This window comes from Ylistrum balloti, unplaced genomic scaffold, assembly GCF_031769215.1.
Source record: "Ylistrum balloti isolate Yb309-2 unplaced genomic scaffold, AGI_CSIRO_Ybal_v1 Utg370078, whole genome shotgun sequence".
Lineage (NCBI taxonomy): Eukaryota > Metazoa > Mollusca > Bivalvia > Pectinida > Pectinidae > Ylistrum > Ylistrum balloti.
Genome location: NW_026782116.1, coordinates 1,352,883 through 1,378,287, shown reverse-complemented (window position 1 = coordinate 1,378,287; position 25,405 = coordinate 1,352,883). Strand labels below are relative to the sequence as shown.

General features: G+C 33.5%; 4 protein-coding genes across 4 annotated transcripts; all 4 read left to right on the top strand.

Moving 5' to 3' along the window:
- Positions 1-1,610: 1,610 nt before the first annotated feature.
- On the top strand, positions 1,611-2,338 carry LOC132549766 (sulfur globule protein CV1-like). The gene is made up of 2 exons (XM_060213724.1): positions 1,611-1,935; positions 2,280-2,338. Exons 1-2 carry the CDS (start codon positions 1,611-1,613, stop codon positions 2,336-2,338), a joined length of 384 nt encoding a protein of 127 aa, XP_060069707.1.
- A 5,261-nt stretch (positions 2,339-7,599) lies between these two features.
- Positions 7,600-8,339, top strand: LOC132549764 (shematrin-like protein 1). Its single transcript, XM_060213723.1, has 2 exons — positions 7,600-7,936; positions 8,281-8,339. Exons 1-2 carry the CDS (start codon positions 7,600-7,602, stop codon positions 8,337-8,339), a joined length of 396 nt encoding a protein of 131 aa, XP_060069706.1.
- Positions 8,340-13,423: 5,084 nt separating this feature from the next.
- Positions 13,424-14,451, top strand: LOC132549767 (sulfur globule protein CV1-like). Its single transcript, XM_060213725.1, has 2 exons — positions 13,424-13,748; positions 14,393-14,451. The coding sequence occupies exons 1-2, from the start codon at positions 13,424-13,426 to the stop codon at positions 14,449-14,451; spliced, it is 384 nt and encodes a 127-aa protein (XP_060069708.1).
- A 7,131-nt stretch (positions 14,452-21,582) lies between these two features.
- LOC132549779 (uncharacterized) lies at positions 21,583-22,285 on the top strand. The gene is made up of 2 exons (XM_060213742.1): positions 21,583-21,928; positions 22,227-22,285. Exons 1-2 carry the CDS (start codon positions 21,583-21,585, stop codon positions 22,283-22,285), a joined length of 405 nt encoding a protein of 134 aa, XP_060069725.1.
- The last annotated feature ends 3,120 nt before the right edge of the window (positions 22,286-25,405 follow it).

Sequence of the window (25,405 nt, the reverse complement as noted above, 5' to 3'; positions counted from 1 at the left end):
TCAAATGGTGTATGAACTGGTGTCGTCATCTGATATGCTTTTCAAATGTCCATTACCAGTTTATAGCCATACATTTTTTCTGATGAAGGTGTCAGACATCGAAACGTCACACACTAATGGTGCTTCACGAAAATTCAATACATGAAGTATGTTTGTTTTGAGTTCAATCTATTTCGTTCGACAATTTTCCAAAATCACATTAATTATGTGAAACTAGTGTAAACGAAGGCTCACATTCGTCAAATATCTTTTCAATCTGACCACGAAATTTGTAACTGATCAATTCAAAGTGTCTCATTAGGATAATTCCATGAAGACTGAGAACTTTTTGAAACTACTACTTAATATGAAATGGTTATTTATCGCAATACACAGACTGCTTTAATCTGTCTATTTTGTGTATCTATGACATATCGATAAAAATGTCCAAGGTTGATATTGGAATATCTCACCGATCCCTGTTTTACTATTAGACACGGAAATATGTCAGGAACTTCGTACGTCTCCAAAATGTGAATGGCATATCATCGACAATAAAGTTATGAAAACATTAGTTTTCTTTATATTTATTTCAAACGGTTGAAATATCATCCATATGTATCAGTATTCAAAAGGTGACCACTTCAAGCTGTCAACTTTCACCTTGAAAATACTATTATCAGTCGGGCTCACATAGGTAATTACACAACAGTTTGTTTTTACATGTGTAGATGTACAAAGTGATATTTACATAACCGTTAAAGGTACCGTTAGATCAATACATATATTCCTTTTCTATAAAAACACCTTTTTTCAATTTTACATTTACGAAACAAATTTTAGAGTATTAACATCTATGAAATATAATTTTTCATTGGCTACAATAAAGTAGAAAATAACAACTCACCGTATGTATTTATTAATTGGTTGCACTTCTGATTAAATCGCACAATTATATTTCTAATTAACAAACCCATATGTTGATACAGAATAATATCAAGGCAGTAGATAAAAATAAGAAATAAACCTTAACAAAGACGTATATAACATCTAGGTCTCTTATATAAAGCTAATAAAGCATCCACATAGACAGTACTGTTACAGGGCCTTACATATACACTTGACATGAAATGCGAGGAGACATATTTGAGAGTGATAAGCGCTTTTACCCATGAATTACCACACTGCTCATATATGCATAACGTTGCGTTGCTTCCTGATTCGTGTTCAAGATGGTCTACTCAACAGACTAAGATACAGACGTCCGTCTGAGGTGTTTACATCATCACGGGTTCACCGTCTCGCCCATTAAGGGTATGCCGGAGGCATCTAAGACAGGCGGAAGCTGTCTGTCTCAAACACGACTAAGGTCGGATCGGGTATAAAAGGACGTTACCAAAGTCAATCGTCAGTATTTTGCAGCTCACAGTAAAGTAAGTACTTACTAATCAAGCTCAGATTTTTTTCTGGAAATATTCTGACATTAGGAAACATTTTGGTGTTTGGTCCTTACTTTGATCAACTTTCATATTAATATATATATTGGAAATATTTGAAATTTTCAGAAAAAACCTGTTGGATGTCATGTTTTGAAATGTATTCCTATTTCTCTGTATAGATATTCAGTCAGAATGAGAACCGTCAGTGTCACACTTTTCGTCGTCGTCGTCGCATTAGGCCTCAGCGCCTGTCTTGGTGATGACTTTTTTGATGACGACTACAGCTACGGACAACCCCAGTACTCCGGCGGATACGTGATGTCATATCCCCAGTACGGAGGAATGTCATACGGAAAGGGTTACGGAAAGGGGTACGGACACGGATACGGAAAGGGATACGGAAAGGTTGAGAGCACTGTTATCCGAGCCCCCTACGCTGTCCCTTTTTACCCACCACCACCACCTGCAGCTTTAGCCGCCGGAGGAGATGATGGTATTTTCGGAGGAAACGGACTGTGTAAGTAGTCACGTCTTTGTATCAGAGTTAAATCTAACAAGCGATTTCCATTATGTCAGTCATGATTTGTATCAGAGTTAAATCAAACAAGCGATTTCGATTATATCAGTCATGTCTTTGTATCAGAGTTAAATCAAACAAGCGATTTTGATTATATAAGTCATGCTTTGTTAATGACTGACACATATAGCCTAATCCTAAGAGAAATCTGCTGATATATCTATATGTCGAGGAAACTAGTGATCGAAAACGCAAATTGGGAAAAAGTCATTTGTTTCAATCTTGAAAACTGACATTTCACAAATGGTATACTATATTAACCAATTTCGTTTCGTATTTTTCAGTGTTCCTGCTTTTGTTGCTGCCATTCCTCCTCAATAACAACGGAGGACTGCTCGGTTAGATTGATGTCCATTATGTTATTTATGTGTCTGTAACTACAATATATGTAAGTATTATGTATTATGTATCTAAAGTGCATGCTACCTGTTAAATATATCACACATATAACAGGGTATTTATGTATTTATTCATTGACTGATTATTTCCTTATCTTTTCTCTAAATCATTGATTATTTGTTAGGTAAAATGTTTTATAGTTTAAAAAGTTGATATTTATGTTTATAAATTTATAAAAATACTACAAAAATCGTACAAACATTGATGTACTTTTTTAATTCACATTTGATCAGCAAATTTCTTGGAAACATGAATTTTTGCAAAGCGATATATAAAATTATGAAATTTAATTGTTGTAGTTTATTTGAAAAAAAAAAAAAAAAAAACGAGTCGATCTTAAATGCATTTTCTTCTCATTTCAGATATCGCGCAATATCAAGTTATGACTGGTCGTTCTGTGGAAATCCATATGTTCATTGTTATATTTAATTCTTATTTATGCTCCACCTTTCGTCATTCACTAATAAAACTTTAACCATTAACTGTTGTCTACTTATTCCATTTAAAGTCAAATATTTCATTTGGAAATATAATGTACAAGTTTGTACGATGAAGAAATCGTTACGATTTACAACAATGATGTCAAGATATATCTGGGGAAAAAAATGCTACTTGATGAATAGACATGTAATGACTAGTGAAGCTTGTTAGATAAAATATAGATATCGCAAGATACTGTCATGTGACAGTGTGAAAGTTGCACTGCAATTATGATTACTAGTACTGAAAAAAATGTAGGTGAAAGCAGACTGACATGATTGACGCCGGACAGAATGGGAAGGGAAGCCACATGTAGCCTAAAAAACAAACACACAGAAAACGACATGACATATGATATTTAAACCTTTTCTGTATATACAAGATTTTTTAAAACCATATGTTATTACAGTTTGGAAGCTAACGAATAGAACAGTAGGATATTGAGTATATGGTGATATCCCCGGGAAATATACATGTATTTATAATACATTATAATTATATTTCACCCAGGGTATACTTGTTTTTATTAATGACGAATAAAATCATGTCATCGGCTTACTGCAAGGGTCTAGGAGATCACACGAAAAGAAAATGTAATCTTAAAGGGAACACCTTAATACACTTTCATTCCCAACAATCACCCCAGGATTGGACGCGTCCAAACTATTCAAGACATCCAATAACTTCCTCGTCTGCAGACGTTATAACATTTTCGCATACAAAATACATCTAGGCTTGATTGATAATGAAGGAAAGTCTACCAAGATATTATATAATCTTTATAATATTCATCTAGATTGCTTATTTATGATATGGAATGAAAATACGGACATACTTCGTTTACATTAGATTCCAAAATGTTACAAGAAACCATATAAACAGACAGCGTTTCGTTACTGGCTGGTCTAGTTGTTCAACCAACCTCATGTGCTATCAAATCGGGGTTAAAGTCTGATTATGACATTGTTCATTCAATATGTTGAATGAATGGTACGTGGATTTTAAAGAACACCAAAGCACTTTTTCACTAGTCTTCAACAACCTCTTCTTATAGTTTTTTGAACATTTATTTCTATAAAAACCTTTTATTTTCCACTCTGTGCCCGAGAACGTTTTTGTTTTATTGATATTAGAGTTTCCTTTTCCAGGGAAGGCGAACGGTGGTATACATATTTGTTTGTAAAGAAACGTCCAGATGAAAGAAGAAATAAACGGACAAACCATAAAAATTGTCAGAAATTCCAACAAACGATTGATGCAGCTATAGGGGGAAACTGTGCTCCATTGTTGTCTAACTTGCTGTTCCTTACGAGGCTGAACATACAAAACAGGTCACAAAGACATTTCTAAGTCCTTCATTTTTACTTTTAGCTTTACGTCCTGCGTTTGAATATTGATCTTTTTCACAGTTTATATCCAGCAAAATTCAAAAGCAAGGACACGACGGACTGAATACATGACTATTACATCAGTTACAGTGTAATGCTGAAATTCAGACGAATCTGAGATATACAATGCAATTACTGATAATATACATTTGTAAGTAGTAAGAAATGGTCCTGATATAGACAATGTCAAAATATATAGAGATAGATAATTAAAGACCGAAAATTTCAGTACTTATTCAGAATCATAGCCTAGCTTATATTTACAGATATGGTCGTAATAGATACACGTCAAATCACAACTAAAACAGTCACAACTAGATATTGTTTTATTTCAGAAAAATTACTATCCAGTGTAAATGAAATCTGAAAAAAATCGATATCGTTCTCGTCATTCCTTTTCAAAAGTAAATGTTAAACTTAGGCGTCAATTTAAAACCAGGTAAAGATTTAAAGGTGAATTACAATGCCTTATCAAATTATACAGAATATATATAGTTAAACCGTACAGTTGAAACTAATAAGAAATGATGTCTATAAATTTATGATCTGGAAAATGATGTCATGAACCACCATAGATGCAGTTTAAACCAGGAAGTGAGGTAGCAAAAGGTGTTTTCTTTATTCCCAGGTTAGGGAAATTAGTCTATAAAGAACATTGCTTTCTTGTTTCATTATTGGCTGTACAACAGACATCCATACACTCTCAACACAGGGTGCTTGCACTTGGAAAAACAACAAGAAAATGCCCAAATGTTAACATAATCACAACCCAAACTCAAATTCAACACACTGAACCCCAGACGAAAACCGTCAAGTAGATCTTGGGCAATCCAGTTAAGTAATGTCACGTCTTAAATGAGATAAAGTTATACAACGACGGAACCAGAAGGCAAACTTACGAGCATCAAACACGTAAGAGTCTTGATACCATTATCGGTAATCAGATGTCTAATTTCTTCAAAGATGGGCGACAGGACATCCCATTAGCATCCTCTAATTTCGTGACAATTCTTTAACCCGAGCTAAGTTTACAATCGAGGAGATTGAAAGTCTGTTTAATGGGAATATGGAACGTTGGATTTTAGTATTAGTCTTCATGAACTAATCAAGATGAATTTTAGATTTTTTTTAAAAAGTGAAATTTTACTCCAAATAAAATCATAAATGTCTTTACCATTTAATCACTTATCTATTTCTCTGCAAAGTCCAATTACAAAAATAAGTTTAAGAAATACATGTATATTATTTGAATCGAAGTTGATAAGTCGAAATTTAGATTTTTGTTAAAGAATATGTTCGTGATTGTTAAAAAGGCTTTATATCCATTACTTATTTGAAATTAAGTTGGATGATATGTTTGTATATGTGTTAAGGCAAATGAAAACAAATGAAACGAAAATATTTTACGTTTTATAATGTCGGAGGATAAAGTTATGTTGGGAGAATTGACATTATTTTCTGGAGAGGTGTACTAGGGGTTTGGTTTAGATTAGAATACTTAGATAACACGGAAACGCTTAAAGGAAATTCAATCTTGCAACCACCTGTATAGCACAATGATAGTATTGCCATTTCTTGTAAAACAGTTTTTTAACCCACAAGTGCATTCATCTATTTTGTGACTTTATCAAAGATTTCAATAAATCACATTGTTTCCTCATAATGATAGAAATAAAATCAGATGGAGTACAAGGTCCACAGCTGATTCGATCAGTACCGAAAGTTTTGAAATATTCTTCAATAAAACACTAATTTTAATCAAGTATACACTGATGATATTATTATGATAAGAGATATCCTGTCCGTTTCTCAGTGCTGCGTCTGAATAGGCCATTCCTAAATATATATAAACTATATACACATGAATGGCCGCTTAATACTAATGGAGTATTATCGTCATATTTTTCAGTCATGTCACATGTTGTACATGTTGAATATTTCCTTCATTTGTTCCTTCAAATGGGACAGACGTATTGCTATAATCGAAATAAAAAAATCTATGTGCATTGCAATGTGGTTAGGCCTGCTACAAATAAAATAATAAACGAAATAATACACGAACGCAAATGTTTTTCATAATCTGCTAATTGTGGATCAATCAATTCATCAATGCATTAAGGACGGACTTACAATAGACTAAATTAATCTAATCATAACAATGATAAAACACTTGACCGTTTAAGAAGTACTCATGAAGCTTATCCTGATTAGAGTGTGCTGTTTTTTACTGTCAACTTGTAAACGTTGCCGTGATTAGTCCTTTTGTGTGGAAATTTTGTTTGAGCTGGTTTTCAATCAAGCTGACTTCCTGACTAGTTCTTGTAGCAAATATCTAAGTGACACCATAATAATCACTACTGTTAGTGATTACAACGTATCTCAAACATGTCTGTTTTATCTAAATCTATGTCAGTTAATTCACTAATTGTTTGAAAAGTAGAGTGTTGCCTTATCCTATTCGGCTATATGATCATGACAGTAAGATAATCTGAAAAGGAAATACATAATTAACAAAACCAACAATTATCCTAATTTGACAGTTTCATAACCATTCTTTTTTGGTTGATTGCAATAACAATATTTTCTTTTTATATTTAAACATGACATTTATACGGCAGACATGCTATTTTGAAATATGTACAGCATTTCAGTTTATGCTATTGGATATTGTAATATATCACACTGCGTTCTCATAAATATCTTTCTATATCCACGTGGCAGTATTTCTCAGATAAAATATACATTGACTGATTGTTAATTAATTAATCTCACGCATACTTACACATTGCTCAAAATTTTAGATTAATGTAACGTATCTATAAGGTTACGAATAGTAAATGGTAATCCAAAATTACATCGACTAGCGAATCTATACATAACATTGCAATACTTCCTGATTGACGGCAATTCTCTATCCGACGTGACCTACCTATACTTTGTAAGCTACAACGCCAGACATCTGTTTGGCGAATGAAAAGTATGCCAAAGGGCATTTTAAAAACTGAAAAGCGGAAGATGCCTCCACGTCACATGACTACTGAAGAATCACCATGTGTATATAAGGTGCACCACGTTAGTAAGTCAACAGTCTTCTGCAGCTCACAGTAAGGTAGGTGATCAGTACCTCTACAATTTCTTAAAATAGTTGGGTCTTGTACTAACCAATGTGGTGTATACTCAATCGATTTTTTTCTCAATCAATACACTTCTTCGCCATATTCGATTAGATTCTTCTTGGATTGATTTCTTGAATATTTTTCATATATATATACCTTATGTTAAGCAAACAGCAATATTTCAAAAGATTCTTCATTTTCTACCATACAGGACAGTCAGAATGAGAACCGTCAGTGTCACACTTTTCGTCGTCGTCGTCGCATTAGGCCTCAGCGCCTGTCTTGGTGATGACTTTTTTGATGACGACTACAGCTACGGACAACCCCAGTACTCCGGCGGATACGTGATGTCATATCCCCAGTACGGAGGAATGTCATACGGAAAGGGTTACGGAAAGGGGTACGGACACGGATACGGACACGGATACGGAAAGGGATACGGAAAGGTTGAGAGCACTGTTATCCGAGCCCCCTACGCTGTCCCTTTTTACCCACCACCACCACCTGCAGCTTTAGCCGCCGGAGGAGATGATGGTATTTTCGGAGGAAACGGACTGTGTAAGTAGTCATGTCTTTGTATCAGAGTTTAATCTAACAAGCGATTTCCATTATGTCAGTCATGATTTGTATCAGAGTTAAATCAAACAAGCGATTTCGATTATATCTGCCATGTCTTTGTATCAGAGTTAAATCAAACAACCGATTTTGATTATATCAGTCATGCTTTGTTAATGACTGACATATATAGCATAATCCTAAGAGAAATCTGCTGATATATCTATATGTCGAGGAAAATGGTGATCGAAAACGCAAATTGGGCAAAAGTCATTTGTTTCAAACTTGAAAACTGACATATCACAAATAGTATGCTATATTCACCAATTTCGTTTCGTATTTTTCAGTGTTCCTGCTTTTGTTGCTGCCATTCCTCCTCAATAACAACGGAGGACTGCTCGGTTAGATTGATGTCCATTATGTTATTTATGTGTCTGTAACTACAATATATGTAAGTATTATGTATTATGTGTCTAAAGTGCATGCTACCTGTTAAATATATCACACTTATAACAGGGTATTTATGTATTTATTCATTGACTGATTATTTCCTAATCTAGTTTCTAAATCATTGATCATTTGTTAGGTAAAATGTTTTATAGTTTATATAAATATATGTTGATATTTATGTTCATAAATTTATAAAAAAAATGGTACAAAATCGTACAAACATTGATGTACTTACTGAATTCACATTTGATCTGCAAATTCCTGGGAAACTGTTGAATTTTTATAAAGCGAAGTATAAAATTATGAAATTTATTTGTTGTAGTTTGTTTGAAAAATAAGATGAATCGATCTTAAATGCATTATCTTCTCGTTTCAGATATCGCGCAATATCAAGTTATGACTGGTCGTTCTGTGGAAATCCATTTGTTCATTGTTATATTTAATTCTTATTTATGCTCCACCTTTCATCATTCATTAATAAAACTTTAATCATTAAATGTTGTCTACTTATTTCATTTAAAGTCAAATATTTCATTTGGAAATATAATGTACAAGTTTGTACGGTGAAGAAATCGTTACGATTTACAACAATGATGTCAAGATATATATGGGGAAAATGCTACTTGATGAATAGACATGTAATGACTAGTGAAGCTTGTTAGATAAAATATAGATATCGCAAGATACTGTCATGTGACAGTGTGATAGTTGCACTGCAATTATGATTACTAGTACTGAAAATAATGAAGGTGAAAGCAGACTGACATGATTGACGACGGACAGAATGGGAAGGGAAGCCACATGTAGCGTAAAAAACAAACACAAAGAAAACGACATGACATATGACATTTAAACCTTTTCTGTGTACAGTGGATTTTTTAAAATCATATGTTATTACAGTTTGGCAGTTCTCGATTCCTTAAACAATAAAACAGTAGGATATTGAGTATATGGTGATATCCCCAATCCGCTCTCCCCCTTTTTTTTGATTTTGGTTTTTTGTTAAGATACGGATGTGTTTTTTAAGTCGAATGCTTGCTATTTTCCCCTATAAGAATGTCATAAAACATGCTCTATATTTCATTCGTATAACGGAATATATACTTTGTCATACTTGTGAAATATGTATGATAACAAACAAGAATATATATATTTACAATAAATCTAACATTTCATATTGGTGATTTTAATTATATTTGAACCAGGAAATACTTGCTTTTATTAATGACGAACAAAATTATGTTATCGGTTAAATGCCAGGATCTTGCAGATCACACCAAAATAAAAAGGTCATCATAGAGGGAACACCCTAATACACTTTCATTTGCAACAATCACTCCAAGCCCATTGCGTCCAAACTATTCAATACACCCAATAACTTGAACTTCGTCTGTAGACGTTATAACATTTCTGCAAACAAAATATATCTAGGCTTGATTAATAATGAAGGAAAGCCTACCAATATATTATCTTATCTTTCAAATAAAGTAATACTAACTAATTATTCTTAGTATCATGCTCATTGAGGTTGCTAATTTATGATATGGGAAAAAAATACGGACATACTTCGTTTACATTGGATTCCAAAACATTACACTAAACCATATAAACAGACAGTGTTTCGTTACTGGCTGGTCTAGTTGTTCAACCAACCTCATGTGCTATCAAATCGGGGTTAAAGTCTGGTTATGACATTGTTCGCTCAATAAGTTGAATGGATGGTACGTTTATTTTAAAGAACACCAAAGCACTTTTTCACTAGTCTTCAACAACCTCTTCTTATAAACATTTTTTTCTATGCGTACCTTTTATTTTCCACTCTGTACCCCGACAACGTTTGTGTTCTATTGGTATTAGAGTCTCCTTTTCCAGGAAAGGTGAACGGCGGTATACATATTTGGTTGTAAAGATACGTCCAAATGAAAGAAGAAATAAACGGGCAAACCACAAAAATTGTGGAATTTCTGGATGACAAGCACTTCGTCGTGTGTGATTTTGTTGTTTTGGTCAGAACTTCCAACAAACGATTGATTAAGCTATAGGGGGAAACTGTGCTCCATTGTTGTCTAACTTGCTGTTCCTTACGAGGCTGAACTTACAAAACAGGTCACAAAGACCTAAGTCCTTCATTTTTACTTTTAGCTTTACGTCCTGCGTTTGAATATTGATTTTTTTCACAGTTTATACCCAGCATAATTCAAAAGCAAGGACACGACGCACTGAATACATGACTATTACATCAGTTACAGTGTAATGCTGAAATTCAGACGAATCTGAGATATACAATGCAGTTACTGATAATATACATTTGTAAATAGTTAGAAATGATAGGGCTACCATTTGCGGGTCTTATAATCTTTTAATTGATCATGATTTAGACAATATCAAAATCTATTAAAAATAGATAATTCAAAACCCAAAATTTTAGTACTTATTCAGAATCATAACCTTGCTGATATTTATAGATAGTATCACCCTGGTCGTATTAAATACACGTCAAATCACAACTAAAGCAGTTAAGACTAGATTTTGTTTTATTTCAGAAAATTCACTATCCAATATAAATGATATGACTGGAAAAAAAAACTTTCCAAAAGTAAGTGTTAAACTTAGCCGTCAATTTAAAACCAGGTAAAGAATTAAATGTGATTAACATTGTCTTATTAAATAATACAGAATATATATAGTTAAAACGTACGGTTGAAACTAATAAGAAATGATGTCTATCAATTAATGATATGGAAAATGATGTCATGAACCACGATAGATGCAGTTTAAACCAGGAAGTGAGGTAGCAAAAGGTGTTTTCTTTATTCCCAGGTTAGGGAAATTAGTCTATAAAGAACATTGCTTTCTTGTTTCATTATTGGCTGTACAACATTGACAGACATCCATACACTCTCAACACAGGGTGCTTGCACTTGGAAAAACAACAAGAAAATGTGCAAATGTTAACATAATCACAACCTAAACTCAAATTCAACACACTGAACCCCAGACGAAAACCGCCAAGTAGATCTTGGGCAATTCAGTTAAGTAATGTCACGTCTCAAATGATATTCAGTTATACAACGACAGAACCAGCAGGCAAACTTCCGAGCATCAAACACGTAAGAGCCTTGATAACATTTTCGGGAATCAGATGTCTAATTTCTTCAAAGATGGGTGACAGGACGCCCCATTAGCATCCTCGTCATGAGAGTTAGGACTATTTATGATGTGAACAAAATAAATTAATTAAATACTTTCGCAAGTACTCTATTTCTGGATTCAAGATCATAATGGATAAAACACAAAGTGTTCGTGACAATTCTTTAACCCGAGCTAAGTTTACAATCGGGGAGATTGAAAGTCTGTTCATTGGGAATATGGAACAGTTGATTTTAGTATCAGTCTTCATGAACTAATAAAGATGAACTTTGATTTTAAAAAAAAGTGAAATTAAAAACGCAAAATTTAACCCCAATTTTGGAAGCTCATTTTATAAAATCATAAATGTCTTTATCATTTAACCACTTATCTATTTCTCTGCAAAGTCCATTACAAAAATCAGTTTAAGAAATATATGAATATTATTTAAAATTTAGATCATTGTTAAAGAATATGTTCGTGACTTAATATTCATTACTTTCATTATTTGAAATTAAGTTGGATTAAATTTTTGTATCTGTATCAAGGCAAATGAAAAACAAATTTAGCGAAATCATTACACTTTTTATAATATTGGAGGATAAATATAATAATGTACTAAATGCTAATGCTTTTTTCATAATCTGCTAATTGTGAAATAATTAATTAATTAAGGGTGGACTAACAATAGACTTAATGTATTTAATCACAACAATAATAAAACACTTGACCGTTTAAGAAGTACCCATTAAGCTTATGTTGGTTAGAGTTTGTTGTTTAATACTGTCAACTTGTAAACATTGCCGTGGATGGTCATTGTGTATGGAAAGTTTTCAATCAAGCTGACTTCCTGACTAGTTCTTGTAGCAAATATCTAAGTGACACCATAATAATCACTACTGTTAGTGATTACAACGTATCTCAAACATGTCTGTTTTATCTAAATCTATGTCAGTTAATTCACTAATTGTTTGAAAATTAGAGTGTTGCCTTATCCTATTCGGCTATATGATCATGACAGTAAGATAATCTGAAAAAGAAAAAAAAATTGATCGCTTCAATGCAAACATTTGTAAATATCAAAACCAACAATTATCCTACTTTGACAGTTTCATAAGCATTCTTTTTTAGTTGATTGCAATAACAATATTTTCTTTTTAATTTAAACATGACATTTATACGGCAGACATGCTATTTTGAAATATATACAGCATTTCAGTTTATGCTATTGGATATTGCAATATATCACACTGCGTTCTCATAAATATCTCTCTATATCCACGTGGCAGTATTTCTCAGAAAAAATATACATTAATTGATTGTTAATTGAGTACTCTCACGCATACTTACACATTGCTCAAAATTTTAGATTAATGTAACGTATCTATAAGGTTACGAATAGTAAATGGTGATCCAAAATTATATCGACTAGCGAATCTATATATAACATTGCAATACTTCCTGATTGACGGCAATTCTCTATCAGACGTGACCTACCTATACTAAGTAAGCTACAACGCCAGACATCTGTTAGGCGAATGAAAAGAATGCCAAAGGGCATTTTAAAAACTGAAAAGCGGAAGATGCCTCCACGTCACATGACTACTGAAGAATCACCATGTGTATATAAGGTGCACCACGTTAGTAAGTCAACAGTCTTCTGCAGCTCACAGTAAGGTAGGTGATCAGTACCTCTACAATTTCTTAAAATAGTTGGGTCTTGTACCAACCAATGTGGTGCATACTCCATCGATTTTTTCTCAATCAATACATTTCTTCGCCATATTCGATTAGATTCTTCTTGAATGGATTTATTACATATTCTTCATATCTTTTTTATATATACCTTATGTTAAGCAAACAGCAATATTTCAAAAGATTCTCCATTTTCTACCATACAGGACAGTCAGAATGAGAACCGTCAGTGTCACACTTTTCGTCGTCGTCGTCGCATTAGGCCTCAGCGCCTGTCTTGGTGATGACTTTTTTGATGACGACTACAGCTACGGACAACCCCTGTACTCCGGCGGATACGTGATGTCATATCCCCAGTACGGAGGAATGTCATACGGAAAGGGTTACGGAAAGGGGTACGGACACGGATACGGAAAGGGATACGGAAAGGTTGAGAGCACTGTTATCCGAGCCCCCTACGCTGTCCCTTTTTACCCACCACCACCACCTGCAGCTTTAGCCGCCGGAGGAGATGATGGTATTTTCGGAGGAAACGGACTGTGTAAGTAGTCATGTCTTTGTATCAGAGTTAAATCTAACAAGCGATTTCCATTATGTCAGTCATGATTTGTTTGTGTAGATAATATAGATATCATATGACGTTTAGTGGAGGTGATATATAATGTCTTGTAATGTGATATATTTTGATAGAGTTTGCTGATGTATATACGGAGAACAGGTATAATTTCCTCTCGTTTTTGAGTCGATATCTCGTACGCATTGGTGTATTATTAAAAAAATATTTTTGTGTAAATAAGAAAATTTTAAGAAGGAATCCATTATAGCTATGACGGTATGATTCTTACATGTTTTTATAAACACACAGCCTCTTATCAAATATTCACCATGAAATATAGCTAATCAACTTGTTTAAAATGCTGTTACCATCGGCGCATACATGTTTATAACTATGATCGTTATCACTTATTGTTGTTAATGTCTGCGCATGTGTCGTTTAACTCGAGGAAATGAGTAACAAGATTACTTGATTTGTTCAGGTGTTCTCAAAACAAAAAATGTCCATCTTGCCACATGAAATATTTCTTTGTGTCGGTAACTAGACATGGAACTGTTGATCTAAGATAGGTTATAAACAGCAGCATTTAAGAACGTTTTCTTTACTCAGTTTCGTTTCGTATTATTTAGTGTTCCTGCTTTTGTTGCTGCCATTCCTCCTCAATAACAACGGAGGACTGCTCGGGTAAAGCGTCGGCCATGATGTCATTCATCTGTCTGCAGCTACAATACATGTATGTATCTTCTCTATCCGTACAATTTGCTATCAGTAAAATAAAATATAACGATATTCGCATTTGAAATTTCTCAAATCAATTAATTAATGACATGTAATATTGAATTAATGAAAACATTTACATAGTTGATCGTTTGATGTTACTTTCTCTGTGTTTATTTATCTAATTGTTATTTTCAAAAATAATTTAATTTTTTATTCTTAAACACGTTTTCTTCCTTTTCAGATATCGCGCAATATCATGTTATGTTTGGCCGATCTGTGGAAATCCGGTTATCCTCTATTGTACCTGGGTGTCATTGGTGCTTGTCATTAATTATTAAAATATGTTTGATTTAACACTTTTCATGTACTTATTTGTATGATAAACGTGAATCATGTGATCCATAAGTATCACATATCAACCCATTCAGCCACTATTATCTTTAATGTTACATAGTTTATGCAAACATCAAGAATTAAACCTTTGTAAACTACACAAAATCTTTTTACAAGACGAAAAACAGTTACCATTTCGAGAAAATTCGGGAAAAGTTATGGCTTTTGACTTATTCCAATGACAGGAAATCGATGGTTAATCGAGACATGCGCATTGATGATATTTATTTGTAAGCACGGTACTTTTCTTTTTCTCAATTACGACGGCACTGTTGACTAACTTATTCCAACTAGTACATATTCGGACTAATTTACACTCACACAACATCAATTAATTATTTCTCATCATCATCCGATGTGTTTACGTCTTCTTTCCCTTTTTAAAAACGTTGTGATATTTCAAAATCTTCTCATAAAATTATATACAACATTTCGGGAATTAAAAGTAGACACGAGATGACAGCAGGATGACAACCCCAAAGCAAAAGGTGTTACAACATGAAAGCAAAATAGAAATAAGCCACAGCTAAAAAATGAGACGAGATATTCCGTGTTTCAAAAATGTCTTACAATTACCCTGACTGTTCACGGGGTAATGTTAAGTGATATCAACGAGTCTTCATTTGTGGTTTCTATGTGATGGTACTCTGTAACAGAAACATTTACCAAGAAGGTCACTTTTTCATTTTTCCCGTTTGCGAAAAGCAAAAATGACAGAAATTGACCTTTTATATTTCATGGTAAAATCGACGCCTTATACAATACAACATACGAAAGAAACAGTGGATAGTATCCAAGCATTAAAACTTATGGTATGTCTTCATAATGACAATTTGTATTGTATTAGATGAAATGGGAACGTCCGTATTAATACGTGAAATGTGCGCACAGTCCTATGTCTCTATATTTTTATGCTGATGTTCCACACAGATATTTGTGTAATTTGATGCATTCATAAAATGATATTTTGAAAATAAGATTGCAAATACTGATGTTAATTATGAAATCACTGATAGAATTCTTAAAAACAAAAACAAAAACGACACCTGTCGCTGATATTCCGTTGATGTAGTAAGAAATTAAAATGATAGAAATATTGAAAATTCTTCGTCCAATTATCTTTTTAACGTCACAATGTCCTGCTATTATTCACTTTCAATTTAGCAATAACATTTGATAATCAATACTTAGTACTAAATAACCTCCAAGTTATGTACGTTTCCTCGATAACTACTGAGTTATCAAATCTTAGTTCACCGTGCTTGGTTTTTTTATATATCTATGCAAGAGTTGTGCCCCTTTTGTGAAGCTCTTCACATATTTTCTTATTGAGGAGAGCGTAAAATGAAAGTAAATATGGAATATAATTTTTGTTTTCCGCCTTTCCGTCCTCGCCGTTTTGTGTAATAGTAAAGATTTGTGTACTTTAATTGCTTTAATTTTATAGTGCAACAATTTCTCATAATGTTCTACTCGTCATAGCTTCTATTTTATCATTGCCTAGGCGAATCGGCGGAATTTGTATGAACATCTGAAATGCTTCCCATAAGTTATGGACTTTTCTGATAAACGATAAATGACTGACATTTTTCACGGCTGTCCATATCTATGGGTTGTCGATCTTGTGGTTAATTCTACTACCCATATCATGGGCTACTGTTCTGTTCCTCAACTCATATGAGGGTTGTGAAGCCATGACAATTATAGGTCATTAAGGATAGCGCTGAAAACCAATCAACGACATCAAGCTTGTGTACCCTGGTAAATTCAGGTAATGTCACGTTCATCAAATTAGAGGCAGGTCATATGCTACGACACACTTGTACTGAAAACGAGCATCGAATATTTTAAAAAATTATATTACACAGGGATTTTTTTCAATAAATCCATGATCGTGAAGGCCATAAAAGTCTCTCTCTACCTATACCTCAATGACAATGAGCAGTTCCGGTTTATCGAATCGACTTCGGTATGTTAATACCATGGATTGGAAAATCATGAATACAACAAAGAACACTCCCTATTTTTAAGGTCCTGGAAAGTTAAGTCAATTACACCTCATAGACTACCAAAAACAATCCGTAAATTTTACAGATATAACTTTGGCAGGAGTGTAAATTCTGTATTCTCAGCAAAAAATCGAATTTATTATTCATTCAGAATTTCGAATAAGATGGTACGTTTTCCGCTATAAAATCAAGGACAAGCCCTGTTTCTAAAGTTGATTGTACGGCTATGTAAAATCACTTTAGTTTACGATACTTTCGGTTTGTATAAATTTAGAACTACAACATCAAATCTTACTGGTTGATATCGACGAAACACGATCTAATTCAAATAGAGAAACGAAACGCGGAAGACAATGCCAAATTTAATCAGAAATAGAATCTTACAATACAACATGTTGACTTCCAACTCTGATTCATACTTACTGTTAAACATTAACATAGATTAAGGAAAATTAAACATATGCCACTTCATGTATGCTTGATCATTACGAAACATGGCGTAAAAGATCGAACATGAAAACGGATTTAAAGATAATTGAATTTTCTTGATAAAAGGTATGAACACCAGTTTTCTATTTAGTAAGCAATAGTCTATATTTTGACCTTCAGACCCTTCAGAGTAACACTCAATCATCATTATTCCTTTCTTTATTTGAAACACTTTATGCCAGTAATAGAGAAATTGTAACAATCAAACACAGGCTGAATGTCATGTGTGACAGAGATTTGGCAGATGGAAGAGTTTTATTTCAGCATGAGGAATGTTACACTGTGACGTTGACATTAATATTGGAATTACATGATATCCTATAGCGATTCATTTTATTGATAAAATTGTTCAAATGGAATTTTATTACTGCAATCATCAGTTTTCTGATCAGAGGGACATATAACGCGATTTTACTACTCTAGAAAGTATCAGCTTTCTGTTCAGAGAGACATATAACGCGATTTTACTACGCTACAAAGTGTCAGCTTTCTATTCAGAGGGACATGTATATAACGCGATTTTACTACGCTACAAAGTATCAACTTTCTGTTCAGAGTGACATATAACGCGATTATACCATGCTACAAAGTATCAACTTTCTGTTCAGAGTGACATATAACGCGATTATACCATGCTACAAAGTATCAGCTTTCTGATCAGAGGGATATATAACGCGATTTTACTACGCTACAAAGTATCAGCTTTCTGTTCAGAGGGACATATAACGCGATTTAACTACGCTACAAAGTATCAGCTTTCTGTTCAGAGGGACATATAACGCGATTTTACTACGCTACAAAGTATCAGTTTTCTGGTCAGAGGGACATATAACGCGATTTAACTACACTACAAAGTATCAGCTTTCTATTCAGAGGGACATGTATATAACGCGATTTTACTACGCTACAAAGTATCAGTTTTCTGGTCAGAGGGACATATAACGCGATTTTACTACGCTACAAAGTATCAGTTTTCTGGTCAGAGGGACATATAACGCGATTTAACTACACTACAAAGTATCAGCTTTCTGTTCAGAGGGACATATAACGCGATTTTACTACGCTACAAAGTATCAGCTTTCTGTTCAGAGGGACATATAACGCGATTTTACTACGCTACAAAGTATCAGTTTTCTGTTCAGAGGGATATATAACGTGATTTTACTACGCTACAAAGTATCAGCTTTCTGTTCAGAGGGACATATAACGTGATTTTACTATGCTACAAAGTATCAGCTTTCTGTTCAGAGGAACATATAACGCGATTATACCATGCTACAAAGTATCAGCTTTCTGTTCAGAGAGACATATAACGCGATTTTGCTACGCTACAAAGTATCAGCTTTTAGTTCAGAGGGACATATAACGCGATTTAACTACGCAACAAAGTATCAGCTTTCTGGTCAGAGGGACATATAACGCGATTTAACTACGCTACAAAGTATCGGTTTTCTGTTCAGAGGGATATATAACGCGATTTAACTACACTACAAAGTATCAGCTTTCTATTCAGAGGGACATGTATATAACGCGATTTTACTATGCTACAAAGTATCAGCTTTCTGTTCAGAGGGACATATAACGCGATTTAACTACGCTACAAAGTATCAGTTTTCTGTTCAGAGGGATATATAACGCGATTTAACTACGCAACAAAGTATCAGCTTTCTGGTCAGAGGGACATATAACGCGATTTAACTACGCTACAAAGTATCAGTTTTCTGTTCAGAGGGATATATAACGCGATTTAACTACGCTACAAAGTATCAGTTTTCTGTTCAGAGGGATATATAACGCGATTTTACTACGCTACAAAGTATCAGTTTTCTGTTCAGAGGGACATATTATCGGATTTAAATACGCTTTCTTGTACATTGTATTTTGTCTCTGAATATGTATTGTATGTCAGTATATATAATATCCGATACCTGTTGGTGGAAATTATTGAAACTAATGAACGCTTATTTTCTTGTTCAATTAAATCAGCAACATATCAGTTTATACTCCGGATGTAATCAATGTTTTCTTGGATTTCGATTCAAAATATCGAATTTTATTTTATTTTTTTTTTTATAAAAACTTTATTGGATGGGAAATGGTAAATAAATGGCTTGAGATAACGTTGATCGTTTTGTTCTGTATACGTCATGACCATTTATACTGTCGTATTCGATTTGTAAAATCCGATGACAATATTTTTCCAAACAAAAGGATAATTCGTGGAGTCTAATGTTGGAAAACAGGGAAAACATACATCGATTTAGTGAACTTTGTATGATCTAGATATAAAAGTGACTCAACTACAACTTTTGAAAGTTCAAATTAAATTCTTTATTCCTTTGGCCTTCCGGCCAATCATATTCTTTAACAACATAAACTTGAGCCATCAGTGATACAAGATTGTGGAGAATGATACACCCTTAAGTATAAAACTATTTTATAAATTACACATTAAATATAATGAAATAGTAAGTAAATATGTCAACATTGACTCATAACATTTATACAAATATATACATGTAAATATTTTGTAAGCAACAAGGATGATATCAAGAATGAACCTCGAAACCATAGATGTAGAGAGTATAGCACTACACAAACTCTAAACAATCATACATATATGTATAACGGTGAATATATTTAGTTAATGAAATTATCATCCCGTCGCTTATTAGCCAGAAGTAGATATTTTCACAAACTGTTCAATTCTGATACATTATCAGAAGATCTGAGTTGTATGAATTTAGATACACTTGGCTTTCTTCTGTAATCGGGTTATAAAGGTTTTGTCGAATATCTAAATAATACGGATAGATAGTTATGAAAAAGTATTTATCTTCAATCTGGTTGAGATTACACTTGGTAAATTTTCTTTCATTTCGTACAGTATTTCTAAGTCGGCCACTCTCTATATTAAGTTGATGTGAAGACATTCTTATTCTGGTAAGTTCTCGTTTACTTACTGTTATTTACTTTCATTATATAATTATGTAAAGTGAAACATTTATATTGCAAAATACGATATTTTAGGATGACGTTATAGTTTCTTGACATTTCTGTTGAAAACTATCACATAATATATCTTTAATTATATTTTAAGAAGTGTTGTCGACAATATCTGACTTCCAGATATATAACCAAGATAAATAATGAATAATTCTTGTCGAACATCCATTAAACATTTATCGCCGTTCTTTGATATATTATCATAACATGATTTTAAAATACAATCGTCTGTATGCCTCAATTTTATCCAATATTTAAAAATTCTAAATTCCAAGGGTGTCGTCCCAAAACCGTATAGATAAAGCTGCTACGTTTACTTTTTTAACACCTAATATTTTTTACATCCTTTGTGGGGAAAAATACCAACTGTGCAAATTTAATTAAAAACTTTTCGGGAATTGATGAAAATACCTTGTTCACGAAAAGAATAATAAAATGTTTAATTTTTGAAAATGAATGTGCTATCTTTAAAACTTGTTTCACAACATGTCCATTTCGGTAATGATCTGGATCGTTAGCACTAATCCGTCACTCTGACCTAATTACGACAGGTTACCGTTCCTTGGTACCCTGGACTGGTCTGACCACGGGCAATTATCATCGGCATAAGTGATATTACCTGTGATTATATAGACCCTGTCGTTAATTGCTCTCACGTTTAATGGTAATGAACTATAATCTCTATGCGGAATAGGGATGGAAGTCTAGCTACCTACATGTATGAGACAGAAGACAAGTGACGGCAACCACGTATGACCGGCGGCGGTAATAACCTAACACACGGAAGTTTGAAACATTCCAGTCAGTCTGTTTTTAAAATGGCGTCTATTACATCAATGTTTTAAGGTATAAGAAGCCCTGGTCTCAGTGAGAAAGTATTCATTTGGAATCATCTCACTAACAGTAAGTACCGGTACAGTATTTACTAGTTCAGAGGGTCTGCCGTGGAATTATCGCATATTTTCTAATACTCTAAATTCAGATAGTACGAACCATGAGCTTTTTACCTACTAATGGAGATGAGGCTAAATAATTTGTTCAAATTGATACATAGCATGTTTAAGCCAGAGATAATTGTATTTAAATACTTGCTAAAACCAGGACGACTCCTTTAAAAAAGCCTTAGAATTGATATTGATGTGCTGACTTTGAATAACAGCGGATGGGCCTTATATCTAAATTCAATTATTTTTCAGGACAAGATGAAGAACGTCTCCACCACATTGATTGCCGTCATTTTCTGCCTCGGCCTGACTGCATGTCTTGCCGATGAATTTGATGACTTCGGTCATCAATCAGCATATTACCCACAATACAGCAGCGGATATGTCAGTGGTGTTTCTTCCGGACTCGGAATGACACATGGATACAGTGGATACGGAAAGGGAGGTCACGGATATGGCAAAAAATACGCCGAAGAAACCATAATTCGTACCCCTGTGATGCCTATGCCTATGCCTATGGCCTTCCCACCTCCACAACAGACTGGTGGCATCGGCAACGGTCTGTTTGGAACCGGAACCGGAAGCGAAGAGATTGCACTAATCTGTAAGTATATTCTGAAGAAAGCCTAAAATAACATATAGAAAATGTAATAAACAAGATATGTTTTTGATCTATTGAAAATAATATTTTGTCTGCATAAAGTGAATTAAAAAAATTATGTTTGAAGTAAGCAAAATAATGATATAAATGTAGATTTTCGTATGTACATATAACAGTTCGTTTATTTGTCTTCTATAATGTATTGCTATAGTACACTGTACTAACTTGAATAAGTAACTTATATCCGGCTTTTATTAGTTACTCGAAACATGTTCATAATTCAACGATTTCTTCTTTTAAGTGTTTGCCTTATTCGTCCTGCCAATCCTCCTGAACGGTGGTAATGGTCTCTTAGGATAAAATCCAGATGATGACGCTATCATCTTTGTCTGTCAAAGCAACAACACTTGTAAATGTATGTATAATTTGTTCATGATATATCCGTATTGTCTTTACATATCTACTGTCAAGCTCATATTACTCGTTATTTTGTTCATTTTAAGTGAAAATAATAAATTCAAATGGTTACGTTAAGAATAAACAGAAATGGTACTGAAACAATATATAGTAAGTAATATCGACATTTACTGCATCCTAACAACAAATGCCTATACGAGGTATTTTGAAAACATATTTTGATTGTTTCTTTTTTTTTAGTTTCGTACATGTTAGCTCGTTTTTTATGTTTTGAACCTTGAACTGAAGTTAATTGATAAAACCACACACAGAGTAATTGTATCTCATTTGTTCTCCTTTCAGATCGCCCCAGATATCGCGCAATACCACCTATATACCATGACGACTGTGGAAATCCTCTTATATTGTTTTTGTTAATAAAAAACCATAACTCTAAAGAAGTCGTTGCTGAATTTTTATGTATCTAGAAGACGAAAGGGATATCTTTGTTAAATATATATAGCTATTTATTCCTGCTTTTTCAATGTATTGTCAGATTCAGATCCAGATTTATATCGCTCTGTCACGCGTATAGCGTGAAACATGAGGTCATTTTACAAAGTCAGAACAGAAACATGGCTGACAAATTAAGTTTTGGCTCATTACATCGTCACACATAGTAATGCATGTATTCCTAAATTACAAAAATTACCTTCCTCTAGAAATCTACTACATGTAAGATATACATACTGTGAAAACCGGAAGCAGTGCATGAAATCAATAAAGTTGTTGTACATATAACTTGTAATACAGGTAAACAATTTGGACAGATCACTTAATAGTAAGTTCAACTCTCTAAGAAACTATAAAACATCTAAAATCAAACGCTTGTTGAAAACGGAAAACATTCATTTCATTTCTATACAGCACCTTTGCCAAACATAGCTAATCCAGGATCTTTACCGACTGTCGGATAAAGACTTGTGGGTTATACACTAACTTTGTGATAATCCTTTATCATACACTTTTTTTATTATTTGTAAACGGCAGAATATGCATTAAGACGAAACATTGTGAGAATTAAGGTCAATAAATCTCCAGTGTTCAACTAAACAAATTGATAATTGGTCGTTCCGAATGGGTTTATATCATTTAGAAAACCGTTTAAAAACAAACAATTGATACATAGTAGAGACTGTTAAAATATCCATGTTTAATGTGTTAACAATGACGCGGGCTGTTGATTAGAATACAGATTGACGTGTGAATTATTTGCTTTGTAATACTTGTACTTTTAAATCTTGGTCAGTCCAAATAAGTAATGTCTCGTTCTCAAATGAGAACACAGTATACAACAACGGAAGTAACAGGCAAACTGTCGAGAATCAAACACGTCCAGTTTCACAGAAATTTAGAATATTTCTTAACGTGTCACTATGACGACCGTAAAACTTCCCCATAATTTTCATCGACAGCATCTTTTGAAACTCTGTGTTACCAGTTTGTCCGTTAGATGCCGACTTCTTGCATTAAAATCGACATGTTAACACCATAGGTTGGGGGTGTAGGGATGTTGCTATGCAGAAAATGAATATTCACTACAGGAAAATTGTAAATATCACGCTCATCAAATAGCATGGTGGGAAGAAGTCCACTTTGGTTTCGTTGTGTGAAGAGGTATAGATAAGCGGCTGATGTAGTAGAGTATATCGCGTCCTCGATTTCCATTTCTGGTGGGTATATACCATGGACGTGGTCAATAAATCTCTTCTTTTTTTAAAGTTGTCATCAATATACATGTATCAGTACATGAAAGTAAAAGACCTGTTTTGATAAGCTCTTTAATATATCCAGCCTTGAATGAAAACAAATCAGGTTGACCAACAGAGGGTCACAGCTAGTTCCCCAAACGTATGCCAATGTTGGAAGATCTTTGCACCAAAATCAACGAAGATGTTGTCAAACAGAAACTCGAATAATTTCATGGTTTCGTCTTCCGTAAATAACTTCTTTGATTTGGATGTAATTTTCACGAAATACGCTTCACTATAACTCACAACCATATATTTGTACAGGCGTTCACCTTTCTTGGCAAAGAAAACTATCATAACAAGAGAACGAATGCTTCAGAAAGTTCAGACTAGGATATGTCGGTGAACAGAGAAGAAAGTCAAACGTTCTTATAGAAGAAAAAAATTTTAAAGCGGAGTTGAAGATTACTAAAAACAAAAGCACATGATATGTTTCTATTTTTATTGAAACAGTTTCAAATCTACCGAATCACATATTTATCAAACAATCTGCTTTCACATACACACAGTCCGGCTAAATATCGAAAAGTATTCCATTTAACAGTTGGGCGTAAAACTCCGTGTGAAAGGATATTTTTCTCGTAAAGACGTGTTGACTTCAAATCATATGTAAAGATGAGGTCTTACTTTTTAGTTCGATTGATTTTTCAAAAGCATTTCTAATAAATATTTGATTCTTAAGATTTTGTGTCCAAATGATAAACACGTAAATAATAACTACAAAGAGTAAGGATGAAAAAAATCAATTGAATAATTGATATAACTTTGTGAAATATTCATTGTGTAATATTCCTGTTTCAGACTGATGATTGTTAGTGACTCGCACAGTACACGGTGTATGTACAAAAATCGTCAGTAAAACATCACAATTATGACTGGTAGAATGAAGTTTTCAAATATGAAAACGGAAGATAATGATATAGTATTCAAACATGAATGTTAAGGATAATGTCCTGAAATACTGTAACATAGCACAGCAATGTTTTGTAATCAGTTAACAGTTTATACATTCATACAAATGCAATTGGTTTAAATTGCCAGAGCAAAAACAAATACAGATGGTGTCGTAAAATGACGGCACGTCTATAACAAAACAAAACGAGAAAAATCAACTTGATTCTACCAATAAAACGCATAAAGCCATTTCTCAAAAATGATAACATTTTTCAACATATATAACAAGACAATAAATAATATGATTAAATTGAAACCATGTTCCTTGAATACAGCTCATTTCACGTGTTGTTGTTGTTGTTGTTGTTGTTGTTGTTGT

Bases quoted from the DNA above. Each gene is read 5' to 3' on its own strand.
- LOC132549766 (XM_060213724.1), top strand. From the start codon at position 1,611: ATGAGAACCGTCAGTGTCACACTTTTCGTCGTCGTCGTCGCATTAGGC. The intron at 1,936-2,279 runs GTAAGTAGTCAC...CGTATTTTTCAG, and splicing joins TTTCGGAGGAAACGGACTGT to TGTTCCTGCTTTTGTTGCTG.
- LOC132549764 (XM_060213723.1), top strand. From the start codon at position 7,600: ATGAGAACCGTCAGTGTCACACTTTTCGTCGTCGTCGTCGCATTAGGC. The intron at 7,937-8,280 runs GTAAGTAGTCAT...CGTATTTTTCAG, and splicing joins TTTCGGAGGAAACGGACTGT to TGTTCCTGCTTTTGTTGCTG.
- LOC132549779 (XM_060213742.1), top strand. From the start codon at position 21,583: ATGAAGAACGTCTCCACCACATTGATTGCCGTCATTTTCTGCCTCGGC. The intron at 21,929-22,226 runs GTAAGTATATTC...TCTTCTTTTAAG, and splicing joins CGAAGAGATTGCACTAATCT to TGTTTGCCTTATTCGTCCTG.
- LOC132549767 (XM_060213725.1), top strand. From the start codon at position 13,424: ATGAGAACCGTCAGTGTCACACTTTTCGTCGTCGTCGTCGCATTAGGC. The intron at 13,749-14,392 runs GTAAGTAGTCAT...CGTATTATTTAG, and splicing joins TTTCGGAGGAAACGGACTGT to TGTTCCTGCTTTTGTTGCTG.